At 38.3% G+C, this 26,093-nt stretch overlaps 1 protein-coding gene across 17 annotated transcripts in view; it reads left to right on the top strand.

Annotated features, from left to right (window-relative positions):
* Window positions 1–26,093, top strand: part of ROBO2 (roundabout guidance receptor 2) — a 959,254-nt gene that overhangs the window by 885,482 nt on the left and 47,679 nt on the right. For 11 of the 17 annotated variants that reach the window (XM_052794396.1, XM_052794399.1, XM_052794388.1 and 8 more), the window contains 6 exons: window positions 1,754–1,925; window positions 7,934–8,116; window positions 18,325–18,367; window positions 19,930–20,057; window positions 24,316–24,597; window positions 24,970–25,095. In XM_052794396.1, the coding sequence (XP_052650356.1) occupies window positions 1,754–1,925; window positions 7,934–8,116; window positions 18,325–18,367; window positions 19,930–20,057; window positions 24,316–24,597; window positions 24,970–25,095 (934 nt within the window). The remainder of the gene's footprint in view (window positions 1–1,753; window positions 1,926–7,933; window positions 8,117–18,324; window positions 18,368–19,929; window positions 20,058–24,315; window positions 24,598–24,969; window positions 25,096–26,093) is intronic. The other 6 variants (XM_052794400.1, XM_052794392.1, XM_052794403.1 and 3 more) reach the window with 1 other exon arrangement.

The raw sequence follows: 26,093 nt of genomic DNA on the forward strand, positions 1-26,093 counted from the left end.
CAACCTCTTCCAGCTTATGGCTGAGTCAGAGGGATGCCATAAATTCTTACAATATTTATGGTTAGCATAGCACTTCTTTTGTTTTGCTTTTAGTCAACATCAAGATTTATTAATCTCAGTATTCTATTGATCTCATTTTCAAATGAATTAATAATTATCTTTTGGCTTAATTAATCTTGATACTGACTCCAGTGTAAGTCAATATTAACCATCAAGGGCTTATAAGCAAATAAGTAAAGCACACTCCTAAACCAAAAAATATGTAGATAGGAGAAAAAGTGGGCTGATGGTTAATAAAAGCCATGTTCCAGGTGAGTGCTCAGACCTCTAGGCTGTTTATAAAAACAGCTGGAGTCACTACCTATTACATCCCTTCTGTGTAAGATTAGGTGGCTGCCTGATTAGTGAGCTGGCTACAGTGAATGTAGTGCAAAGAGTTTAATACTTTCCTGAGTATAAAATGGCTGCTGGGGTTTCACAGTACATTTTCTCACAAATTGAATGTAGATCTCTTGATTCCACTTCAAGCATCAGAGTGCCTGTAAATTCATTTATGAATTGAATGCCTTTAATTAGGGTCATCTCATAGCTGCTGTAACCTCAGATCAGGACAGACAAGGAGTGAAAGAATGAATGCAATAGTTTCTCACCCTAATGCATTCTGGCCTGCAAATAAGATCTACCTGAGCTTGGGAGAACAAGCATTTCTTTTGCTCTCCAAATCTTCCTCAGTGTCTTGCAGAAAAAAGATAAGGTGTGATAAAACACTGAGTAGGGTCAAAAATAAGGGTAAAGAGAGCATTGATGTTGCTTAGACACATCAGTTGGTTGCTGATAGTGGTTCCCACAATACTGCTTTCTTCTGCTATTATAATTATGTCGTGTACATGTGATATCTTTATGCATTGATTTTCTTGAGTAGTAGTAAATGCTTTCTTTAATAATACAGAAGCATTATATGCAGATAACATTAACTGAATAAGAATCCCTAAAAGGTCTTAGTTTTGAAGCTTCTTGGGAAAAGCCTATGGAAAAATGCAAGAGAGAGACATAACACTCTGAAGTCATAGATCGTTCTCATCACAAAATGCCAATCGAGATTATAGAGTGTTTTTTCTGTTTAATTAGAGAATAATTGAGTCAGGAACTGATCTCTGGATTCCTGAACAATGTAAGTAATCACAAAAGCAGCAGTAAAAAGTGAGTTTGTACTTTTTCCATTTAAGAATTTTCACGTATCCCTGTTGTGCAGTGAAAGGAAGTTGAAAAGAATTTTGAAAATTGTTTCTTTAGTACTTTAAGAAGTGTTTCAAACTGTGCTGGTATTATTTGGTATCCTTTTGTTATTCAGCGGGAAATTAAGAATGAAAGAAATGTGGGGTTTTTTTAGGAAAGGTTTGGTGGTAATCACATTACTGAACAAGATTTCAATTAATGTATAACATCTCTTTTTCACTTGGATGATTCTGGTCTGTGCTTCTAAGAAGTGTAACTGCAGAATTTGCGCTCCAAGGAGAGCCGAAGTCCAGAGAGGTATTTGCAAGCAGTCTTTGCAGCTAGCTTGGTCCTATGCTAATCTGGGATAGCTTGCTAAACTAAATCATCCCAATTCCAGCTACTTCTGGACAGTAACATTATTAAGAAGTCCAAAATAAGTGATTGTTATGCAATACCTTGATATGTCATATCTATGCACGATTGTTTATGAGTATGAAGAATTTCGTATTTTTTAACACATGAACTTTTGTCCCAGATCTGGTGCCTAGGTAATGAGACTCGATTTCATATCAACAAAACAGTAGATGCAGCCATTCGGTCTGTAGTAATAGGTGGCCTGTATCCAGGTATTCAGTACCGCGTGGAAGTTGCTGCAAGCACCAGTGCAGGTGTGGGAGTAAAAAGTGAGCCACAACCCATAATAATTGGTAAGTGATTGTCTGTTTTGTTGTTTTGTTTTGCCTGTTTTGACTTTCAGAAATGCTTTCATAAATCACTTCTGGAAGCATAAAAATCCATGGAGCAAAAGACTAGATTTGAATAGAGCTAGTTAGCTTTTAACATCCCACTGCCTGCTGACGTTGTGTCCTCTTTGTGCAGAGTTCTCGCAGCCAATGGAGGGAATTATGTTCCTGAGACATATGAGAAAATGCAGATTATCTAGTGAAACTGATTTAATTTTTTTTAAAATGAATTTACCACTTCTGCATGTTGAGAGATTTATGGAACTAACAGCTTGAGCTCCCTTTTCTCCTGTTCAGATGACTGTAATATTGCCTTACTCGTACCGTTGGTGCCTAAGGCACTATTTACAGTTAGTTTTCTGAACATTTGAAGTCAGTGTTTTGCAGGCATCCCAAGCAGATGATCTTCCTCTGTCAAAGAATAAGTGGCCTCTAGTCCAAATAGAGAGCAAAGGTAGTATTATCATCCTTGCCTTTGAAAGGACTGTTTCTTAGTAGTGGTTTCCATGCTGAATTAATTTCCTGACCCAAGGGAAACACAGATTCTGTTTCTTCTGAAATTCTTCTCAAGTAGAAAATATAAAGTCAGGAAAAATATGGGAAGGGTAAGACTAGGAGAAGTAACCATATTTTGCAAAACTGAATTGAGCTGTGCAGAGCAGCACCTCTTTTGAGTGTGTAACACCAGAATTTTGTTGCTTTTATCTGTATGATCTAATACAGTTATTACTTAAATGGGCTTTTGTTTGTTTGCAGGTCTTTTGTTGTTATTAAATATTTTCTATCTAGAAAATGTTGTGAACACAATATCCCAAACATGGACTATTCTGTTATGTGTAGACCTTTAGAAAAGGCTGTCCCCTAAACATTGCTTAAATGTTTAATGATATTCAAGTTCCTTATGCATCAAAACAGAAATTGGGGTATGTCAGCTTTAAATATGTTGTCACTGGAGAAGGAAGTATAAGAGTGGAGGTGAAGGTAGCACTGGTTTTAGAAGGTGGCAGCCACAGAAATGCCAAAGAAAAGAGGGGAAGAAAGCTTTTTAGAACTGAAAGCAAGAAATTGATTTTTGAAAATGCAAGAAAACTGCCATTTAATAGGCCTGAATTTTGGACCTCTCTGTAAATAACTGATGTTGTGAGACTAGTCTGTCATTGCATTTGCTTTAAGCAGGACTTCTTTTTCTTATTTCCCTAGGGAGTCCATCTACCTATGTACTAAACACAGGGAGCTCATTCCAGCAAAACACTTAAGTGCGTTGCATTTTAAGCACGTGAGTAGCCTTGTGTCACTTAATGTGTTGTGAGTTAAACTTGCACCAAAGTGCTTTGCTGGATGATTCCCAGAATGCTCAGCCCCACATCTGGGTACAGCCCTTCATCCTGACTTTTTCCTTACAAAAAATGTCTAGTATAATCTAGAGTTAAATGTGGAGAGAACTGTATTGTTGCAGGAAGGAGGAAAGGGATGTTAGGATGCAAATAAAGTACAAAAGAAAGAAAATAGTTATTTGGCATTTGGAGACTTAATTTTGCATTGTTAAACTTAGTGATATTTGTTCCTTAAATGATCCCAGAATGTCTGCTTCAACAAGTCTGTCTGGTGGCACCTTTGCACATTTAAGAGTCCTTTGCGTGAAAAGTAAAGGAGAGTCTTTTCTGTTTGGGTTGTGTTTCTGTTCTCATTTCTGTTTTCCCTTTTGGGAGCCTGAAGCTGGATGTGGTTATTACTTGTATGGTTTGTATATCCCTTTTCTTTAGGTCCCATTTTTCTATTGCTTATGAATTGCTGGCAGTTATTTCTCAAACTATAAATTTGCTTGATAAAGGTAACAGTGTTTAAGTGATACCATTCCTGGAAAATCTGAGTTGGTACCACTCTATGTTTGACTAAGAATCAAGAACATAAAATAAGGGAATTAATTTTTTAGGTATATTTAAAAAAAATAATTACATGTATTGAAAATGAGCTAATGAATAAACCTCAAAACATCATCATGAATGGGAAAACATTATGGAGCGATTGTATTATAATGGAGTCCTATATGGCCTGGTTCTTGGCTATACTACTTAACAGCTTGCAAACAGAATGAACAACTGCAGAAATACTGAATTATGGAGAGAGCAGGTCAGTGATGCAGAAGAGTTAAGCCATGTTGCTAAACAGTATGACTTTCATTGTCATGAAATACAGAGTCCAGTGTATAAAAAGAAAGAAGATGTTATCCTTAAATATAGGATATGTTCTTCTAAGAAGAAGTTTTTTTCTGAAAATAACTGATTTTCATGGTGGATAATCAACTACTGACTTTCCAGACCAATTCTACATAACAGACCCATGACCATCCAGAAAGTAAACCTAGGAGAATATGGAGCAGTAGGAAGTATATTATTTCTTTAGTTACAAATTGTGTCATTGTTACAGGAATCCTGTGCCCATACTTCAAGCAGGATGTTGAAAAATTTTATGGAAGACTCAAAGAGAATCCAGAATAAAATTTTTATGATCACTATTGATACGCTAAAAAATTTCACTTGGAAAACCAGAAATAAAATTGGAGATACGGCAATGTTGGTTAATGGTATAGCTATTATTTCTCTTCATCAGTTGGCCTGTTCACTCTTACGTTCCATCATTGGCATAATAATATGAGGAACAGCTGCAAACTTTCACAGTAATAGGTACAATCGAATCTGATGTGTCTAATTAATTTTTGGTCCGACAAATTAGTTTTGTTCTTCATTACTCTCCAATGGGAGGAAGACATTATATTTCATTATGTTTTTGTCTTCAGGAACAATGGAGCGTTACAGGTCGCACACTTCCCTTGTCTATGTTCTAATTAGTTGAACTGACAGCATTGTTACAGAAACACCTGCAGTATATGAAATAGTACATTGGTACCTTGGATGACATATTTATTACTTCTGCTTAAATATAATATAAAAAAATACAAAATTAATGCCGTTTGTTTCCCCAAACCCCAACAACTATATTAATTTTATCAAACGTCAGTGGGTAACATTCATCTGTATCCATTTATTTTTCGGTCATCGAATTCCCAAAGCATATGTTATTTTGACATTTAAATGAATTATTACTTTTGCAGTTGTAATTGCTTGGCACTGAAGGGTAAGAGCAAACAGCCAGACTGCAAACTTTAGAAGGTAATTTGGAGACAAATTGCACCTTCCCCTAGAAGAGAGGGAAAGTGTAAAGTCTGCTGAAAGCTCTCCCCAGGCTCTCTGCAGTTTGTTCTCACATCCTCCATTCTCAAAAGACTGGTTTCTGACCTTAGAGAAGAAAATGGGATCTTTGGACTTTTTGGAGGCTTTAGCAGGAAGTAGTTGTTCTTTTCTTGAGTCCAGAAGCATCCGCTCCCAAAGCCGGTGTGTCTGAAGCGCTTCCCTGCCCGCTCTTCTCCATGGCAGCATGACTGCCTCCGAAGCAGCACCATTACCTGTTTCCTCACCATCCTGCTGCTTTTACCTCTCCTCCAAAGGGCACAGAAATTAACTGAAAGTTAATGGCAATTAGAGCAACATCAACTCCCATGCTGATTTGTACTAGAAAATCAATTGTATGCCTAGAAGAGCATGCCGTAGAGTGCCTCTTTCTATTAGTTTTACTCTCAGCACTTCCTCTTTCAGCACTGGGGTGCACCTATGGATTGGATCCATGGGCAGAAAAAAAGGGGAAAATCCGATAAAGGAGCCACTGCTACCTCCCTTCTTTTCCTTGTCACAGGTGCTCACTGAGTTTTATTCTCGCTTACTGCATCAGGACCGGAAACCATCGGGCCTTTGGCAGTGGCAAGACAAAATAAGAAAGTATGGGAAAGCACAGCTGCAGCTACCAGGCCCTGACGCTAGTAAAGCTTACCAGCATGGCCAGTATAGACTGGTACATGGTACCAGTACTGGCGTACTGCCTTTCTATACATTAGCAGGCGTAGTCTGTCCGCATCCTTCTGTGGGACCTATTTTGTTTGCACAACGCCTGTTTTGTTTCTTGCAGAGAACTACTAAAAGCAAGCCAAGCTCTAGCACAGTTTCAGCAGTCTGTTCACAAAAGCAGACGGTCATCATTACTAAATATTGACATGGTGCTGAAAGAGAGAAAGCTTAATAAAATCACCGAGACCATTAACAGTGTGGTAGCAATGTAATGCAGCGCATCGCATTTCTTCCTGAGTAGCTCAGACCAGCTCTGAACGCAGCCTAGGGCCTGAAGCTGCGTCTTGGCTTGGGGCAGCGCTGGGGCAGAGCCATAGTCCCCGCGGTAAAGGGGCAGGCTGGGGCAGGGAAGGCACGCTCCGCCCGACGGGCCCTCTGGGAGGGATCCTCCTTCGCAACTTGACTGGGTCTCCTGCAAAGAGGTGTCCATGGAGATAAAACTGGAAGTGTTAGACTTCTCGCATCTGCTTTAGCCAACGACCTTGTTTGCTTGCTTTAAGCTGAAGCTGGTGTGCTGACAGAGGGGCTGTTCTGTTGAAAGAAGTGAGCGGTAAATTTAGCCATTGCTGAATTATAGAAGAGGAATATGTACGTTTTCACAGCAAGGGATAATGCTACAATACTTCTAATAATTTCCTCTGAATGACCATTTCAGCGTTTTATTGCCATATTCTACCACCTTTACGTGTGTGCAATAGATTCTCATAATTGAGAATCATAGTATTTGCATCTTCTTTGCCTCAGTAGAGTAGCTACTCTTGCAGCTCTTCAGCATGCATACAGTCATCTGATAATACTGCATAAACATTTCAAGGATTGAGGTATATAAATGCTTTTACCGGAAATGATGGATAATTCTTTCACCAGTTTCAGAACTGCAGAGGTGGGCAGTTTATATCAACTGTACATATAATCAATATTCATATGTTTTGCAGAAAAATATGTTCCACATTTCTTAATTTTAAAACTAACCATTTTCGACAAGGGAATGTTTGAAGTAGAAAAGTGCTGGCCCTAGAACTATATGCTTTAGCATTTCCTGAATTTCAATTCACATTTTTTTATGAGCATTTGTTTTCAAGCCAGACAGCAAGCTTTTCCTTTTAGAAAAGTTCCCTTTTAGAGAAAGAGGGGAAAAAAAGACAATGGGAGCATCTACTGAAATTTACAGGTTTCTAATCTAATATACACAATTTAAGATCCTATATAGTAATTTTGGTGCGTACCACTTCAATTGGTATTCCATGTAATAATTATTTCTTACAGGTTGATGTTAAGAATTTGTCATGCCTCTTCTAGGTGAAAAAAAATAGCATTTGTTGCTTTGATTGTTTAAAGCCTACCGTTAACTACATGATTTTCTGCTTTGTGTCAAAGCTGGTGCACTTAGGATTTGTATGGATTGTTTTCCCCATGAAATAATTGCTGTAAAATGCATCTTTGCCCCAGTTGAAAATACATATATTTTATTTTTTATTTTAAATTTGGAAACTCTAGCATGCAGCAAAAACAAATGAGTTAAGTAAGAATTTCTGGCATGCTGACAACAATGAGAGAAGGAACTGTCTTTTGATGTTGTAGCACATTTTGTATTTGGATTTCTCATTTGGAAAAAGCTATTTATTGATTGCTTGAGCTTGGGTTTTTTTTACTGGTTTCCTATGATCCATTTTCTCATCATTGTATTCTGTCTATAATTATGTAAAAACAAACCAACAAATATGTATATTGTTAAAAAAAGTGGCCTGGACTGTCATCTGTTACATTACTTGGGAGAGTGCTATAGAGCTATCTTTTCAAATATATGTTTGCAAAATTGCAATGGATTGTGGATTCACTTTCTAGAAACACTGGTTTTCAGGTATGCATTGGTACTCATTAAAGCTCTCCTACTGTGGATAGTTCTTTTGAGGTGCATTACTGTTTTTTTTAAGTTTTCATTTGCAGTACTTTGTTCCTGTTTGTATTACAGAATCCGTAACAACAACGTTCTGTCAAATTTCTTTTGTGCAGGAGGTCGTAACGAAGTTGTCATCACTGAAAATAACAACAGCATAACTGAGCAAATCACTGATGTTGTCAAACAACCTGCCTTTATAGCTGGCATCGGTGGTGCATGTTGGGTAATTCTGATGGGTTTCAGCATCTGGCTGTACTGGCGCAGAAAGAAGAGGAAGGGGCTCAGCAATTATGCTGGTAAGAACAGTAACTATTTATTACCATCTCAGCAGGTTCCATCATGAAGAGAATAGGTGCTGTTAAACCTACTTAAAAAACATGTTGAACTTACAGCAAAGGTGGCCTGGGTGAATTTTGTATGCTTGTTTTAAATGTATGCTGTGAAAATGCTGGTGTATGAGAAGCTTTAAGTGCATTGCTCGGTACCACATTCCATCATTATCATAAGACAGTCTTTATTTTTACATCTCCAGTACATCTAGCATAAAAAAGTACAAAGAGGATTAACTGTACCTCTTGCTCTTTGCTCAGAAGGCACTCTGTTAGTGGTCCAGCTCCATTTATGTGCTCAAGTGTGAATTGGACTAAAACCTCACAAAGAATGTTAGAAAGAGTATTTGGTCTTCTCCTTCTTCATTCTCATGCATTTCCATGTCTTTGAAGCCATGTGCATGGGAAATGAATGGAGGTACTTAATCAGCGACTCCATACCTATAGCTGGAGAAGAGAGTCGTGTATTAGACAGAAAAGCGTGGTCAAAATTTACTTGTGGCAGAAGCCATAAAAAGTTTTGTCTTGGAGGTAGAACACCTTGGAATGCCCTCACAGTGTGATCCCTCTTGCACCAAATGTGTTGCTCCAGTTGCAAATTAGTTTTTGAAAACTACATTTGGAAAAATAAATACATTTGCCAAATGAAAATATTTTCTTCCTCCCCAAACCTGTTTGTTTTGTATATCATTCTGTGCTTCAGGATTCTTATGGATTTTTAGGAACTGAGGTGAATTACTAGAAAATGGGTCACTTGCCTAATTTAACACAAAAAACCTGTTCTTCAAATGTTGGGGTAGGTTCTTTTGTAGTGCTTACTAACATTTTAAAAGAGAAAGCATTTCCTTTTTGAGCAAGATTTGCACACTTGAGGACACAGCATATTTAATGTTGACATTATATCACACTAAAGTTACACTAGTACTCTTCTATTTACAAGTTATCACATGCAAACCCAAGGACACAGGTTCCCTAACTGGCTGAGCATCTCTAACAACTTGCCGAAACCCAACATTCATACCCTGCTTGCAGCCAAACAGCCCTATGCCTCCTCACCTTGGTGTTAGCAATCATCAGACTCCTCAGTATCCTGTCTGGGCTCACTAAACCAGAAGGAAGCTATTCTTTGTTGTTTTTCAATCCTTCCTGCTGGATTAGTTTTCCACTGGCTTAGTGAAACAAGGCAGCCCAAGAAGAAATCAGACGAGCAGTGGAAGCAGAGCAAGGAGAGACCCTTTCAGTGGCTCTTGGGCTGACTTGGTTTCTGTGGAACCTCACCTTGCATCACCATGTGCCCTGTATCATTCATAGGTTATGCTTTTTGCCAAGGTGTTTTTTTCTTTCCTTTAACAGCAATGACTTTTACTCTCTGAGAGGTGGGGTGGTGTTAATTGAGAAACTAACATATATCACACACACCTACACATGTGTTTATATGAAGTATCAGTCTAGATCCCAAGATTTTTCATATTAAGAGACAGCTGTACTCTTATTCCTCATAGGAAACAGTCCTATACATAAACTTTGGACACAAGCTAAGACTACTCTTTTTTTAAAAAGCAGAATTATTAGCCCTGTATGTGAGTTGGCATGTTGGGGGGGGGGAGGGGAAGATTGAGAGCAAAGTCTTTTATACCTTAAAATGCATGGCTGTAAATAATTATAATAGTCATTATAAACAGTGTGTCTCCTGCAACTCATTCCTTCTCATGATGTTTGCTGCATCTAAGTGTGATGTGAACATTGTGTCATGACACAGAATTGCCATCATCAGAATTATGAAATAGTGTATGCTTTCACCAAGAAAAGTTTGTAACAGATCATGCTTCAAAATTCACCCTAATGTTTACAATTTGGAGAACAGCATGTCCACACAGAAAGTCTTCAAATGTGACTGTCAACATTCACTGCTCAGCTTTCCAACCATCATTTCTCATTGGCTGCTGGCTGGTTAGTGCTTTAAGCTCAACTGTTATGTCCTGCTTATGATATTCAACCACAACTGAATAAATTCCAGAGGAAACTCGTGCCCTGCAATTAGCGCTTATTATCAGGGTGTGTAACTCACAATGTGTTTGCTTTCTTGTTTTGCAGTTCAGTCCTTCACCTTCACCCCTGCAGGTACTGTCCATTAGTCTGTCTCTTACCTCACCAACATGTCATTGCAAACATTAGCTATCTGTTTATGAACATGTGAGATATGCAGAATTAAAAGCAAATACAAGGAGAAATACTTCTGCTGCCTATCTGTGATAAAAATGTAGCATTCATTCTCCTAGTGGTTTCAGGGGAACATAAAATCTGCCACCATTAATGTCTCTGTCATTATAATTCTGCATACTTCTTACTCATCTAACTCCTCGAAATAATGCAGTTTTGAAAGTAATTTGCAGGACAAGATGCTTGAACTAACTTAACATAAACAAGCATTAGTTGTATATAACTGAATTTTGATTTTAAAGCTCAAGAAAAGTACCTCAAACATTTTTGAAGATCAAACTAGAGAAATGGAACTTTCTTCCACTTCAGCTGTTAGTTGCGTATATGTTGGCCTTACCATGAGGTTCAGATCTTCAAGCAATCTAGTGATTAACCTATGCACGCATTGCCTTTACAGTGTTTTTGAAATTGAAGCATTTGTTTTTCTTCTGCCTACCCAATTCAAAGCTGATATCCTAGTTTTCATATCTTTAATAAACATAGCATACGGTAGACCATTATGGTAAGCATGATTAAAGATATGTGAGGAATAAATGAAGTGTGGCTGAAACAGCAGGTTGCAAACAGCTTAGTCAACATATGGATAGCCAGGAAAAATAGAGCATACAATTAATAGTAATAATTAATACAAATAATTAGCTTCTGCTTTCATACCTAAGCTCAAGATTCAAAAACTCAAAAATAATTATACCTCTGTGTTACAGTGTAAAAGGCTGATAAATCTCAGTATTTTCCAGCAGAATTCTGTAAAGCTTTTTGCATGTAGCTTGGCCCCTCAGTTGCACTTACCAAAGCTGTCTCTTCTTCTGTCCCCTCCGCCATTCATTTGATAGAGGCCAGTCTTCCTACTGCACTGCTGAACTGGTCTTCATGCTCAGCTAGCTGCTTTCTCACTCTTGCTTATCTTCAGCCACAGCCTGAGTGTTTAGCTTAGCAGGAAAGAGCAGATGACTGCCGAGGCAGGTGAGCGAAGGTGGTGGTGTCTGCCCCAGGGACCTGTGACATTGTGAGGGAGAAGTGTCCTCACGAAGAAGCTCTGGGGGCTCAGGAATCGGTCCTCTGGCTTCGGGGCAGGCTTGTTCAAGTTAGTGTAAGTTGTGGCACAACACATCCTACCCTAAACACTTTACTTGCTTTTCTTTGAGACACAACATAGGCTTTTTCCCAAAATTGAATAATGCACCTTGTATTCAGTTCCTGTGATTATGCTACTGCCAGCTGTCTGTAACTGTGGTGAGTGTTTTCCATTGTCTTTGTAGGATACATTCGCATGACACAGGGTTGTGCTGGAGCCACAGTGACTGTGCATGATTCAGTGCAGTTGATCCGCATGTGCTGGGCAACTCGAATATCTCAGAGGCACTGCCAAAAATTTGCTTCTTGAAAAATAGTTTTGACATCTCAGGGACTTCATAGAACTATAACAGCACATAGTTCTATTCCCTGGCCTATAATAATTTCTGGACGCACTGAGAACCTAAGTCATCCAGTAGTCAAGTCCAAAAAAATTCATTAACTTAAAAAAAAAAAGTTGTTCTTATGAAAGAACATAGTCCATGTTTTTTATCTTTATACCCAGAGTTCCTTCAGAAACATCATTAGTTCTCTAATGTTTGAATTTGCCATTGATAATATCATTTAGACAAACATATCTATGCTTGTAGAGGTTTGATGACACTCACAACTGTTGTTCCCTTCAAAATTATGATTCATAAACAGTTTGGTTTCAGATCTAAATATTTAGACAGTGGTATGTAGATTTCAGACTCTTATTAGGCTCTACAAAGAGATCTGGACAGGCTGGATCGATGGGCTGAGGCCAATTGTATGAAGTTTAACACGGCCAAGTGCCGGGTCCTGCACTTTGGTCACGGCAACCCCATGCAGCGCTACAGGCTTGGGGAAGAGTGGCTGGAAAGCTGCCTGGCAGAGAAAGACCTGGGGGTGCTGGTTGACAGCCGGCTGAATATGAGCCAGCAGTGTGCCCAGGTGGCCAAGAAGGCCAATCGCATCCTAGCCTGTATCAGGAACAGCGTGGCCAGCAGGAACAGGGAGGTGATTGTTCCCCTGTACTGGGCACTGGTGAGGCCGCACCTCGAGTACTGTGTTCAGTTTTGGGCCCCTCACTACAGGAAAGACATTGAGCTGCTTGAGCGTGTCCAGAGAAGGGCAACCAAGTTGGTGAGGGGCCTTGAGCACAAGTCTTATGAGGAGCGGCTGAGGGATCTGGGGTTGTTCAGTCTAGAAAAGAGGAGGCTGAGGGGAGACCTTATCGCTCTCTACAACTACCTGAAGGGGGGTTGTAGTGAGGTGGGTGCTGGTCTCTTCTGTCAGGTGTCTGGAGATAGGACAAGAGGAAATGGCCTCAAGTTGAGGCAAGGGAGATTTAGGTTAGATATTAGGAAAAATTTTTTTACTGAGAGGGTTGTCAAACATTGGAACGGGCTGCCCAGGGAAGTGGTTGAGTCACCATCCCTGGAGGTATTCAAAAAGCAAGTGGACAGGGTACTCCAGGGCATGGTTTAGGGGGCATGGTTAATGGTTGGACTTGATGATCTTGAAGGTCTTTTCCAACCGAAATGATTCTATGATTCTATGATTCTATGATTCTATGATTCTATGATTAGAGACAGCTGTCAATAAAGTTTTACTAAGAGGAATTTATCTTACTATACTCAGATCTTAGAAGGTGTACACTTTTTGTTCAGACATCTGCTTTAAATTCTTCCTTCAGAAAGTTGCAGAATGTACAGATTTGACTGTGAAATAAAGAGAATTGAATGTATTAGTGGAATATTCACAAACCAAAAACCTATTTTGTCAGTTATTTCTGATGTACATGGATTTTTTTTGTTTTGTTTTTATTCTGTTGTATTTGCATATGTGTAGAACTTAAAACAGTAAAAATAGTTGTTTAAAAGTCTGGATTCTGCAGTTATATAATTACTTGCTAAAAATGTTCTTTCGTGTCATTTTCAGATTATGGGTCATTCACTAGGACTATTTGTTATTTGTATTCTCTTACTAGGCTCCTCAGAGGTATAATTTCTCCTGTGTGGTTAAACTACTGTAACACTCTGTGTAGGAGAAGAGCAAACAGCAAATGTCATGCAATTGGTAAAGATTTGTGCCAGAGAAGAATAATTGATTGAGTTAAATTCATTAAGCTTTCTGTCTTTGTGAACATTTTCATAAGCACTGATTAATTGCTTAGATGTTCACAAATAAAGTGATATTGAAAATCATCTTTTTACTTATTTTCAGTTGAAGTGACTTCAGTAGTTACTGAGCCACAATTCTGTACATCACTGTTCCTCCACTTCCCTTTCCCCCATCATGACTCACCAGGCATTGATTCTCAGTAATATCAGTACTACAAAACATATGATTTTTGGCTATGTTTTTTAGATTACTACTGGTAAGTAGTAGTGTCATCATCTGCAGCTGTACAAGACGTATACATTTTTGGAACCATGGCATACTATCGGCAAAACCAAATCTGGCACAGAGACACTAAATACAGATATTACCCCTTCTCAGTCATCTGCTCGGTGATATAAAGGGTGGATTGGTCTTACTTTTGTGAATTTCTGTAAAAGCTAAAATACTGCTGGACTAGTTTTTTTATATTTTTCTGGTTACCCTTTCCTCAGATTGCCTGGATATAAACATACGCTGTGGGTTTCTACATGATACGAGAAAAGATAGATGGCACAAAAGAGATATCTGACTACTTCTTGTACAATAGAAGAATTGTTTCGTTCCCGTCTTACAGTGACAGAACGGAATTTGTTTATTTTGTACTGGAAGTTCCAATTCTCTTTTCATGTTTTGGTATAAGGACTGATACAACAAAGGGATGGAATCCATTTGTAGAAATAAGAGAAATTTCTTTTATCTGCTTATCTTTCCTGTGCCCTCAAACTCATTGTTGTGCCAGTACCCACTCACTTGAATGCTCAGGTGTTTTCAAGTGTCTAGGCCATCAGTCATGCGAAGAAAGTAAATATGTATTTTCACTTTTGAGTAGGTAAGCTTATTTAGTGACTAGTGCTCCTTGGGATTAAAGATTTCATGAAACAAAGTAAACAGAGTAAACAAAAACAAATTAAAAATAGATAGAGAATTATGGAATGCTACACATTTTATGCGCAACTTCTGAAACTGTTAAATGAGGATAAATTATTTGACAGAATCATCCAATGGTAGACAGAAGATTTGATGAAATTTTTTATATGCTGATTATCTGTTCTGAGTTAATGCTTATTAAAAGAGGATTAATCTACATTCATATTTGAGGAACAGCTTATCAGAAAAAGGAATGAGACTTGGCTGGTAACATTAAAGTTTTCATTTGCAGTAGGAAAATGTGGCCTACTAGAGATAGGCATACAGAAAGCTTTCTAAAGCTTTCTTGCCTCAGAATGTCAACTTACTATACATTTGTATTTTTCCAATTCTAGCAGGCATGAAGATTAAGTTTAACCTTGTCAGATAATATTAGTAAATGGTTTAGATACCTCCTTATATATTTAATAGAAAGAATGTGAAAAGCTTCTTAACGTATGCTGTTCTTCATACAAATATATACAATATAATTTCCTTAAATATTTATACATTTCAAATGCACTTTGGATTATATTTATGCATTTTTACAGTCCTTGAAGTATAAGCTGGTGGGGATTCCTTCAAAATCTTTCTATGCAGAGGTTATTTTTTCATCTTCTTTTGAAAACCAATCTCATCCCTGCAGGTCTTCAGCCTTTCTAAGAACATATATCAGATGCAAAGAGTGGTGAAAGAGCTTTTTTTGCTTCCTCGGTGATAAAAAGCAAGGGATATGGGTGGGTCAGTGATAGGGACATCATTCCCTTCCTCCTCTTACATTGCACCTTGAAATTGCTCTGCTTTTTTTTTGAAGTGGAGACAGGATGAATAAAGCCAGCTGTCTGTGTGTTTTATTTTTACAGTGACATCTACAAGCCTGCCTTGCATTAAGTATGCTCCTATTCAGGCGTTTAGACTTGTTTTGTAATTGCAGAAATCAAACTGCAGGCAAAAATGCTGACAAAACGTACGGCAGGAATGATAAACATAGTGCTTGTGTTGGCAGCCTGACCATATCTTCTGTTGTTAGCTGTCTTTCCTTTCACAACATTGATGCTAAAAGGCAGGCACCTTCTCTATCCAGCCTCAGGTAGCCCAGTTATGGATGGCATCAGGAATATGGGTTTTTTTCCGTAACATCCTGATGACATGTCCACACTTCAAGAGGAATTTTGGCTAGCTTAGTTGATATTCTGGAGCCTTTTCCACCAAGAATAGTAACTAAAATACTTTCTTGTTTATTTTCTCATGAAGGTTATAACCATCCGTGCATTGGTATACAGGGTAGAGGGTAAACAAGAACCTGTATTCCTTCCCAGTTCCATACACATCACATAAGCCAGGCACAGTCTTCCCCAGGAAAAACAATGTCACTGCAAGACAAGTTCTTTTTTAATAAACTAAGCTGAACCTTTCTTCTAAAAACAGTGTTTATATTGGGAGGGTGTAAGATTATTTAATGTAGGAAAAAAACAGGAAACAGTTACTACCACCGCAATACACAAATAGAAGAAAAAAGAGTAAATGCTGTGATACCTGTCTCTTCTCAACAAGCTCATATGCCACAGCCACTCTGCAGCAATTGTGGCTCTAGAGAAGAGGTTTCTATGTCACGTCTTCTTGATATGTGTCTCACAGCATGCCTTGGAGTTTTTTCCATTCCTCACTACATGGAAAATAAAATGTGTCTGGCAAACATTGCTGCAGTCTTCTACTAGCTCCCCCATTTTAGCTTTGCTTTATGAAGGTACACAAAGGGATATAAACATTTTGAAGACTACAACTATTGATTTTTTTTTCCATATGACACGCATAGTTAAAATCTCACACACCTGTATGTGCTATACAAGCGATGACAATATTACTTGAAAATTATTTCTGGTAGACAATAGTCTAAACAAGAGCATTAATTCCAAGAAGTTTTCAGAAAATATGTTTTACTGGAATTCCCTTAAATTTGAAAACTTTATTTATAAGGGTTGTTAGGGAATGCACCTTTGTTTCTCATTTTCCTTATTTCATGTTGCTTTGACAAATGCAGAAAGTTGGAGAAATGGAGTGTTAAATTTGAAGGGGAAGAGGAGAAAGGAAACAGCATCTAATGTACTTTTGACCACATACTTTGAAACATAGCCAGACAGTACCCACCTCTTTGCATATTCACTCATGATATCCACAGCACTTCGGATTATTCACTTTTAAGCAGCAAGTGATACAGTCATTTGACAGCCTGATAGAAACAGTGTGAATGAAAGTAGCATCAGCTCTAAAATTAATTAGCTGCAATGTTTTACCATGTCTTGTTTTTCAAAGCAGACTTTAATACTTCCCATACTTGCATTTTGATTTTCTTTTCATTAATTTGTTTGATTACATCCTTTCGAAATTCAGCTATTAACCATTTTGATGTGACATGACTGCAGTGATTTTCTGATATTGATATTAGTCTGTTCTGCAGTGAAGGGTAATTAATCACCCTACCCAAGCAGTCTTCCAGCAGGCCTTCCAGAGGGGCCAGTTTTGTCCCCTTTGCTGAATGTAGACTGTAAAATTATCCTAGGAGTTAATAAAGTAACAAGGATTCTGTAGGGCACCAGAAGTGTTTTCCCAGTGGATTTATGTCATTGCTAATTTTTTTAATGCTCACAGTATTTCTATTGGGTGTAGTAATTTTGTCTGATTAGAATGGTGTGTAATAGAAAGCCTAATCTTGAATTAGTGTAGTTTGGACTAACATTTGGAAAATCTTGCAAATACTCTGGGAGCTCTAATTTAATGATGGCAATATCTGTCTTACAAAGCTAAATAGTATTTCCAAACCAAGGCCTATTTTAAATTAAACTGGCCACAGACTCTTCCATTCGTCTCTGAAATTCAAACACTCATGTTGTCAGGGGCCTGTAAGGATGCAGGTGTCCAGGACACTGATATAATTTAATAGTCTGCCTTATCTATGCCTGACAATAAATAATGGGATATTGCCACTGAGAACCAGAGTAGTCTGTTGGCCTTGATTCAAAATATTTGCCAGTGCTTCAAAAAGAAACATCAAATGTTGTCAATTAGCATCTCACCAGTAATGTGGGTTTACCTATATTGCCCTGAAATGTAATCCTGTTAATAAGATAGATAAGGGATAGGCTGCGTTTTGTCAGACACCCATGAATGGAACCATAAAAGCAATTGTCTCCCTCTGAATGTGTCCTTGGCATCCCCCATGGCAAGACTGGAAACACTTTTTCTTCCCAGTGATACTGGTGTGTATGCATTTAAGTGTGTGCATTTAAGTTCTTATGCAGTGCTTCTAATGGAAATGGTGCAGCTGTATGCTTTTTTTCACCCCTTCATCTCTAATAGAGCTGCCACCTCTTTGTATTTGTCCTGGGAGATGGCATATTTGTGTGGTGACATTATATTACTGCATTATGACATGATGTTATTAACTCACTGGTGCAATGTCATTATGTACTGAAGCAAAAGCATGCCAAGAAAACAATTTCATCACATGGCTCAGTCTTGCAATGTGAAGTCATATGAAGGGGCCTGGGGTAAATCCAGGCCTTTTGCCCAGGCAGCTGGTTTGCCTTGCAAGTTACAGAGCAAATTGATGTTAATCAATAATGTGCAGTGAAATCCTGAACAAATTGTAACCCTAATGTGTTTGATCCTTTTCTTATCATCTCTGTACTTTATTATGTGATGATGCCAAGAGGCCTCCGATCTCGGACACTGAGCAGTTTGAATTGTTACTTTTAATTATTACTAATTGATTTTTCCCTGTCTTATATGTGTGTGCTTGTGTGTGTGTGTGTATGTTTGTTTGTTTTGTTTTTCCAACCAAAACACAGTCACTTTCCAAAGAGGAGATGGAGGACTAATGAGCAATGGAAGGTATGTTTCTTTGTATAAAGGTCTTTCCATAGTATTTATTTTTAAAATTAGGGATCTGAAAAATGCTATCAGTGATGCATTTGGGTAATAACCGATCATTGGGAAGACTGACAATGCTAGGAGGAGTTAAGTAGCTTACCACAAGGTTTAATGACCTATCTGTTGTGCACTTTGGAGGAATCAAGCCCAGATGTTTCATATCTCCCAGATGCCCTGGAAGAAATGAGTAGTAAATATCACAAGGAATGTGTTCATTTGTTACTGGGATGTTTATTGCATTAATTAGACATTAGCAAATGAAGTTGCTGTTGTTTAAGACTCCTTATTGGCTCCCCCTAAATTGCTGTGAGTGAACAATTACACTTAATCGATCACGAAATAAATGATTCATGGATGATGAATAGGCTGTAGATTGATAGGACTGGATTCCACAACTTTGGCTACTCAATTGAAATTGATAAAAGCTGATAACGGGCCCATATATCCTCATCTATTTTCCCTTTGCCAATATGGAGATTGTAATTAGGCCCTGGTAATAACTTCCAATCTCCCGTTTAATCAATATTTTAGCAAAAAGAGATTAGGCCTAATGAGAGCGAGTAGGTGTGGCAAGAAAGCGGCTGGGTCTTCTTATTGCCGTTTCCATAGAAACCTATGTTTCTCTTAGGGATTGTACCAGGCAGGGGTCTATAACGTACAATGATCGGAGATGTTGCTCCAACTTCATGAGTGCATTAATAACCTAGAAATGCTGCAGAACTGTAGATGGTTTTTTGTTTTCGTTTGGAGGAAGGGGGTGTCTGCAGGAAATGATTTGTTTTCCCTGTTAAATACAAACAATCCACCTGCCTTACTAAATTTCTGGCTGTCTATCCTGGGGTGAGAGAGACACGGTGCCTTATGGCCTGAGCGTACCTTCTCTTTCAACATACTCGCTGTTTAATACTGCTCTCAAAGCTGGGAATTACAGGGATATAAAAGCCATGCAGTAGTGGCAGATAAAGATACCTGTGGACTTTCCATTAATCCAACTCAAACCTGTTTGCCTCTAAACCATCCAAGAGTACTCAAAGAAAGAGTTGCCAGCCTGTATATGACAAGCCTGCATTTGGGATGCAAAGGAAGGAAGAAATAGTAGCCCAAAGTCCTGGAAATGGCTGATAGGGAGCAATCAGTTTGAGTGATGGCTCCCTTGAGGTGGTAATTTATCATGCATCCCTGGTGTAGGATCCCGTGATGGTTCTGCCTAACCCGTTTCACACAGACAACAGAGTTCATTTGGATTCTGGCAGAATCACAACGGATGCCTAGTCCCAATTCTACTGACAAAGTTGATTTGTATATAACCTTAATTAACTGCTCAAGGTCTTCAAATCATCAAAGGCTGCACAATTTTAATTTGAAATAAATTAAAGTCTCCTAAACTGTTTGTTACCTATGGTGTTAGGAGGATAGTAATATGCTCTCTTCAATCATTAGTTGTCTCACAGATATTTTAATTTTGTAAATAAATATATATATATATGTTTGTATGCATATCTTTTTTTCTTATTCTGCTTCAGTCGACCAGGTCTGTTGAATGCAAGTGACCCCAGTTATCCTTGGCTTGCAGACTCTTGGCCTGCCACGAGTCTGCCAGTAAACAACAGCACTAGTGGCCCCAATGATCTTGGCAATTTTGGTCGTGGAGGTAGGTTTCATTTTATTAAGTCACTGTATAGTATACAATAGGCTTCTGTTAGTTAACATCTATGATAAACACTGTGTAATATTTTTATCATTATAGTTCTTTCTATGCTTGACTCAAGATTTGATTTAAAATTGACTTTAAAATGTTTATTTTTATTTGTCTTTTTCTACTTCTTTAAAATGTAAGTCTAGTTTGTAATTTACCCCACAGTGGTGACACAGGGTCTGCTTATCATCTCAAGGGAAACGTGTCTGTTGCTCAAACTCATTCCCTTTTGTGTGGAGATGAGCAATCTGCTGTGCAGGGCCGTGTAGCCAGGGACAGAGAACGTTCATAAGAGCAGAGAAGAACCTGGGGGATGCAGGAAGGATGTTACTTCAGCAGAAGGGCGGAAGAACACTGTTGCTGTCACCTTACCCATCCCCTTCCTGCTGAGGGACTGCTCTCAGTCTCAACCATAATCCATGAAGAAGGCCTCACAGGTCTTTAGAAACTTTCCTTCTTATTGGAGGAAAGAATACATAAAAGGGAACTATTCAGGTTTTTTAGGGGTTTATGTCCATTTTGAATTGAGGGAGGCCCTTTGCGGAGATGAGGTAATGATTCATAATTACGGTGATGAATCTTTAGAGGGGTTATTTTCTTTCAAACATTTTACTCAAATGGGAATTTCAAGATGTATGATTGGGATTTTTAAAAGCCATAGTAATATTCACATCTGTGTTATTTCCTTGGTTTCTGTGATGTTATAACACAGCTAGTTCTGTGTAGTGGTATTCGGAACAAGACTTCCTAATGTAAATGAGTATATAAATATTTTTAAGACATAAATAACTAAAGAAAAATCAAGACAACTTTATATATAAAAATACATTAAAATGCAAAAAATCTGTAAAATGATCAAACTGATAAATGTGAAAAGAATTCAGTTTTGAACTGTACCAGAATCTGCTTCTGAAAATTGGTTCTATGTTCCCATGCAAAACTTCTTGCCTGTGGTTCGACTACTGTGACTTCAAATTACAACAAAACACTCTAGATTTATTTTCCATATAAAAATGTTGTAAAGCTCCTGTCTTACAAAAATATTATAAAGTAAACAAAACTTTTGGTGATATTTAGAAGGCAACTGAATACCTGCCAGCTTCTTTGTTGTGAATATCTTGAATTTAAACCCTTTAGTACTTTTCCATCTTTTCATAAGCTCACATAAAACAGAAAAATTACCATTTTCTCTTAGCATTTGGCTCTATATGATTGAAATTGGAAGCATGTTTTAAAGCTTTTGGCTTCAATGTGGATGAGGCATAGGTCCAAATTTGTCCAAGAGATGCAACAGTTATATTTTGAATTTCAGCAGCTTAATTCCACCCATGATCTTTACAGTTGAGCTCACACTTTTATTCTGGCTGTTTTGGGACCACTTATCCCTACTTGTTTCAGCAGTTGGAGTTTGGATGCTTCTGCATTAAGGAAGTCAGATGTCTTTTAACGTGAATTAACTGTATAGATAGAACCTGGGCCTCTTTTACTTTTCAAAAGGTCTGTGATAATATAAAAGGTCTGTAAGAATTTTAAAAACAGTAAGGTGGGAATCAACCACTCTGGAAACTCAGAAGCTGAGGCAGGGAGTCCTAACATTGCCTTTAAGAGTGAAATCCATGTTATGTCCTAGATAGGCATTTGAGAGCAAAGCTGTGAGCGGGAAGCACAGGTTAGGTTTGGAGGCGTGTCAGGCCACAAAATGGTACTGCATCTTCCAAGGCAGCAAGAAAGAGGTTCCCTCAGGAAGTACTTAAGTACTATTTCATTTATCTCAAGAGTTACAAAACATGTTGGATTTCAGAGAGTTTTGGGGAAAGTGTCCAGTGGGAAATGTGTGTTCATCTTTGGTCTGAAATGTACAGTGTGTTTTTTTTGCTGTGACAACTTGGTGGGAAAATCACACTTGATTTTTACTAGGTGATTATGGCATTTGGGAAAATGGCACTTTAATAGCTCTTTGAGTGCTTAGTGTATACATCTCATTGAGGTCAAAAAGTAATCTGTGGCTGTACTGGAAATTCCCAGAACGTCTGGAGAACCTCAGCTTATTAGTAAGAATGACTGAAAATTCTTGGCTGCTGGGAAGCTATGCAACTTTCCTTTCAAGTGTGTGCAAATGTATAGTTCTCCATTTTAAAATGGCTGTATAGAGATGATACCTCTTCAGTTGCCAGGAACATGTTCTAAAAGATAGATATATGTCTGAGTACTAGAAAGATGAGCATTTTGCTAGTTTTTACTTCCGTGAGTCTGCAAATCCAACACAGACAGGTTGAGCTGGACTTACTTCATGTTATACAACAGCAACAGAATTCATTTACTAAACTTCAGTCCATTATACTTTGATGAAGCTGATTGTGGAAAGGAAAAATCTTCATATTGTGGATGAAATGCAAGAAAGATAGGAATGCACTTGTCTCTCACATCCCATGCTGTATTTGCACATAGATGCTTTTATGATTGCGTACTGCCCCTAGAAAGCACATTGGATGTGTGCAGATAGATAGTAATAACCTGATTTTGAAATATGACCTGTAGTTTGCATTAATTGTAATTTTTTTTTGCACTTACAATTTATCTGCAGATATAAGTTAATACAATTAAGGCATTTTAAATACTTGATTGTGCCCATTTCCCTGTTGTTGTCTGCAAAACCAGATCACAGTGATAGACCCAAATTTAATCTCTGTTTCTGCAGTCTCTCTACTGAGCACTTGTTATTGCCATTTTTATTGTTAATATTATGTTGTTGCCCTGAGACTGCAGATGTTATTAGGGTCCATATTAAAATGTTCACTATTACACACATGAATGCAGTAGAAAATAGTTCTGTGGTCTAAATGTTCATCCCAGGGGAAAAAAAACAACAAAACAAAACAGTGGGAGGAGGCCATGGTATCATATCTCATTGCTGGAAAAGTCTTGAGACAGTGAAAGAACAACTATATTTCCTGAGGTTGCACAAAACCCATGTCTGAGTCTGGAACTGAGCCTAAACCCTTGTCTAGGTGCAAGAATCATCTTTTCTCTCTGGGGCTTAAGGTGTATAAAAATGTCTGTGATACCTAGAATGGGATCTGGACATCATCACTATAGGTGTATGCATTATCTCAAGTACAGTTTAACAGCTGGAATCCATATCTGCCATCCAGCTATATGAAGCAAATGGCATATAAATGATGCATTTTTCTAACAAGTAAATTCCAGAATGGATTCAACTTTTCAGAGTCTAAATAAATTGTAAAAATAGTACCATTTGATATATTGACCTCTGAGAGAGCAGGAAGAGGGTTGTCTGTTGAGCTGTGGTTCTCCTTGGGACATCATGCCAGTCATCATTAGATTCTTCACACTTCAGTAGTCTCAGCTTCTAAATCTAGTATTCTACCAGCAAAGGTCACTAAAATGTTTAGTAAGGAGAGAGATTGCCAATCTAAGTGATTAAAGGTACAAATTGCAGTGTGTGATAGGATTCAAGACATGTAGAAAAGTCAACAGATATTTAGTTAAATACGCTGTACTGGTTTTCGGGTAAATGTACTGGAGTATTTGGACAAGTTGTTCTCCATTATCAACACTGCTTTGCCATTTTAAGAGACTGATCACTTAAATCCCTTCAGCATAACAGATTTTCTTTCATATATCAGGAACAACTTGGTTTTGTCAGGTTTTTCTTTTGTTGAAAAGGAGAAATGTACTAGCTAATGTCAAAAAGAAAATTAGATAAGCTGATGCATAAAACTTCAAGGAAGTCAAGGTGATGTCCTTAAAAAATTACTTTGAGAGCTTTGGCATCCATTTAAAAGTTTTGCTACGTATTTGCTGGGAAAGTTTCCTCTGTGATTTGTAGATTCACTCCTTTCATCATTTCCCTGAAGCCCAGACAGTTTCATTGGTTCTGACATAGAGTGAACAACTGAAAACATTCTTCAGTAGAGAAATATTCCAAACTTCACTTTCACAGTTGAAGGTACAGAAAAAAAAAAAAAAGATGGTTTTAGGCAGTGAGACGTGAAGGACAAGTGGTAGTCCTGTCACAGATGCTGATAGCTTGGCGATGGTTGTACATCATCTTCCCTTCATTGGCTCATGGACCTGTCTCAGCTGAAATGCAAACGTGCAAAATGACACATTTATTTTTCATCTTAAACCTTGATACTTTCAGGCTTCCTGTGCATCAATGATTTGTTTCATTCCCCTATGTTCACCACAGATGTGCTGCCACCAGTGCCAGGGCAAGGAGATAAAACTGCTACTATGCTTTCTGATGGAGCCATTTACAGCAGCATTGACTTCACCACGAAAACTAGTTACAACAGTTCCAGCCAAATAACGCAAGCTACGCCATATGCCACCACCCAGATACTGCATTCCAACAGCATCCATGAGTTGGCTGTTGACTTACCTGATCCTCAGTGGAAAAGCTCAATTCAGCAAAAAAATGACCTGATGGGTTTCGGTTACTCTCTCCCAGACCAAGGCAAGGGCAACAATGGTAATTACAGCTCTTATTTTCCAGAGCCCGTGGCTTTTTACTGTATCATCTATGCATGAATTAAAAAAATCTTTTTGGTACGTAAGACACTTCGTATCTGCTGTAACTAATGCTTACTTACCTTGCATGTGTGCCGAACCTCACACAACCACAAAATATACCGTTCTGTGCTTTTAATCCTCTTTGTCTTGTGCTAATCACCAAGCCATCTGCCTTCCATTAGGCTAGGATAGGTGTACATCAAAAAAAAGAAAAATTAAAACTTGCTGCCCACCACATCTGCTGTTGACTTGCTAACTGCATGTGTTGCATGTGCTTGTGCTGTCAACTAATCACACGATGCCACTGTGACCTTTGCCCTTTAACCCTTAGCCTTGCTTTACATCCCTGACTACCGCGTGGCTGAGGGATTGGCTAATAGATTGCCACACAACCAGTCACAGGATTTCAGCACCACCAGCTCCCACAACAGCTCCGAAAGGAGTGGCAGCCTCTCAGGTTGGTTCCACCGCCGTGGGTGGGTGAGGGACGGAAGGGTGTTGGTGAGCAGCTTGCCAGGGAGGCGGATGACCTCCCAGGTGCACTTTGCAGATAGGTATGAGGGTGCCTGCCCACTGGAATGTCAGCAAACAGCATCGTGTTGGCCTCTACAAAAAAAAAAATGCTTTTTGCAAAACCTGTTTGGAGGTAATTGGAGAATCCTCCCAACCAGCGCTTGTCAGCACAATTGCAAACCTTGCCTTGTCCCATCCTTTCCCTGACAGCACAGTTCATGGAGCAAATATATTTCCACATCAATCCTCAGTTTATACGTCTCCCCACACTGAACTTCATGAGGAAATTAATATTTTTGTTGAGTTGTTAACAGATTTCCCACTCCATGAGCTGTTTCTAAATGTTTTTTTTCAGTGAGGCAGCTCAGAAATAAATGTAGGGTCCTGTGAGATGACCGGGGTTTCAAAAATTGTGCCAAGTCTGCATACAAACAGAATGTAAATTTTATGTGTGCTGCATGTTATATTGGAAACATGATGCATTTTCATTGGATGAAAATGATTGTAGTATATGTTGTTGTGTATTATATTTAAACACACCTTTTTCTTGATTTCTTTAATTTTGCTTACTTGTTGCTTATGTTATGTAGAACTATGTCTTTTTTTTTTCAAGACAAAAACTGAAAAGCCAGCAATTAAAAAGAAAGTCTGCTATTTCACTCAGCTGAAATGTGAGAGAGCTGAAAGAACTTAAATTTCAAACTCATACTATATCCATAGCCTTTTGAAGTTCCACTATAAGTTGGAGCAATCATAACAGTAACAGATCAACCCTAGAAATGGCTTCTTTACGTCAATTTAAATGACTATTCAAATTGAATGTTGAGATTAGAAGCCTATAATCATTGGCCCATAACTTAAATAGCCAAATGCGTTTGCAAGTCTTGTGTGGAGAATATTAGCTGATTTGAGTGAGATCAAAAAATAAGCTTGTGGCGTTGA

The sequence above is a fragment of the Harpia harpyja genome, chromosome 8 (genome assembly GCF_026419915.1).
Source record: "Harpia harpyja isolate bHarHar1 chromosome 8, bHarHar1 primary haplotype, whole genome shotgun sequence".
NCBI lineage: Eukaryota > Metazoa > Chordata > Aves > Accipitriformes > Accipitridae > Harpia > Harpia harpyja.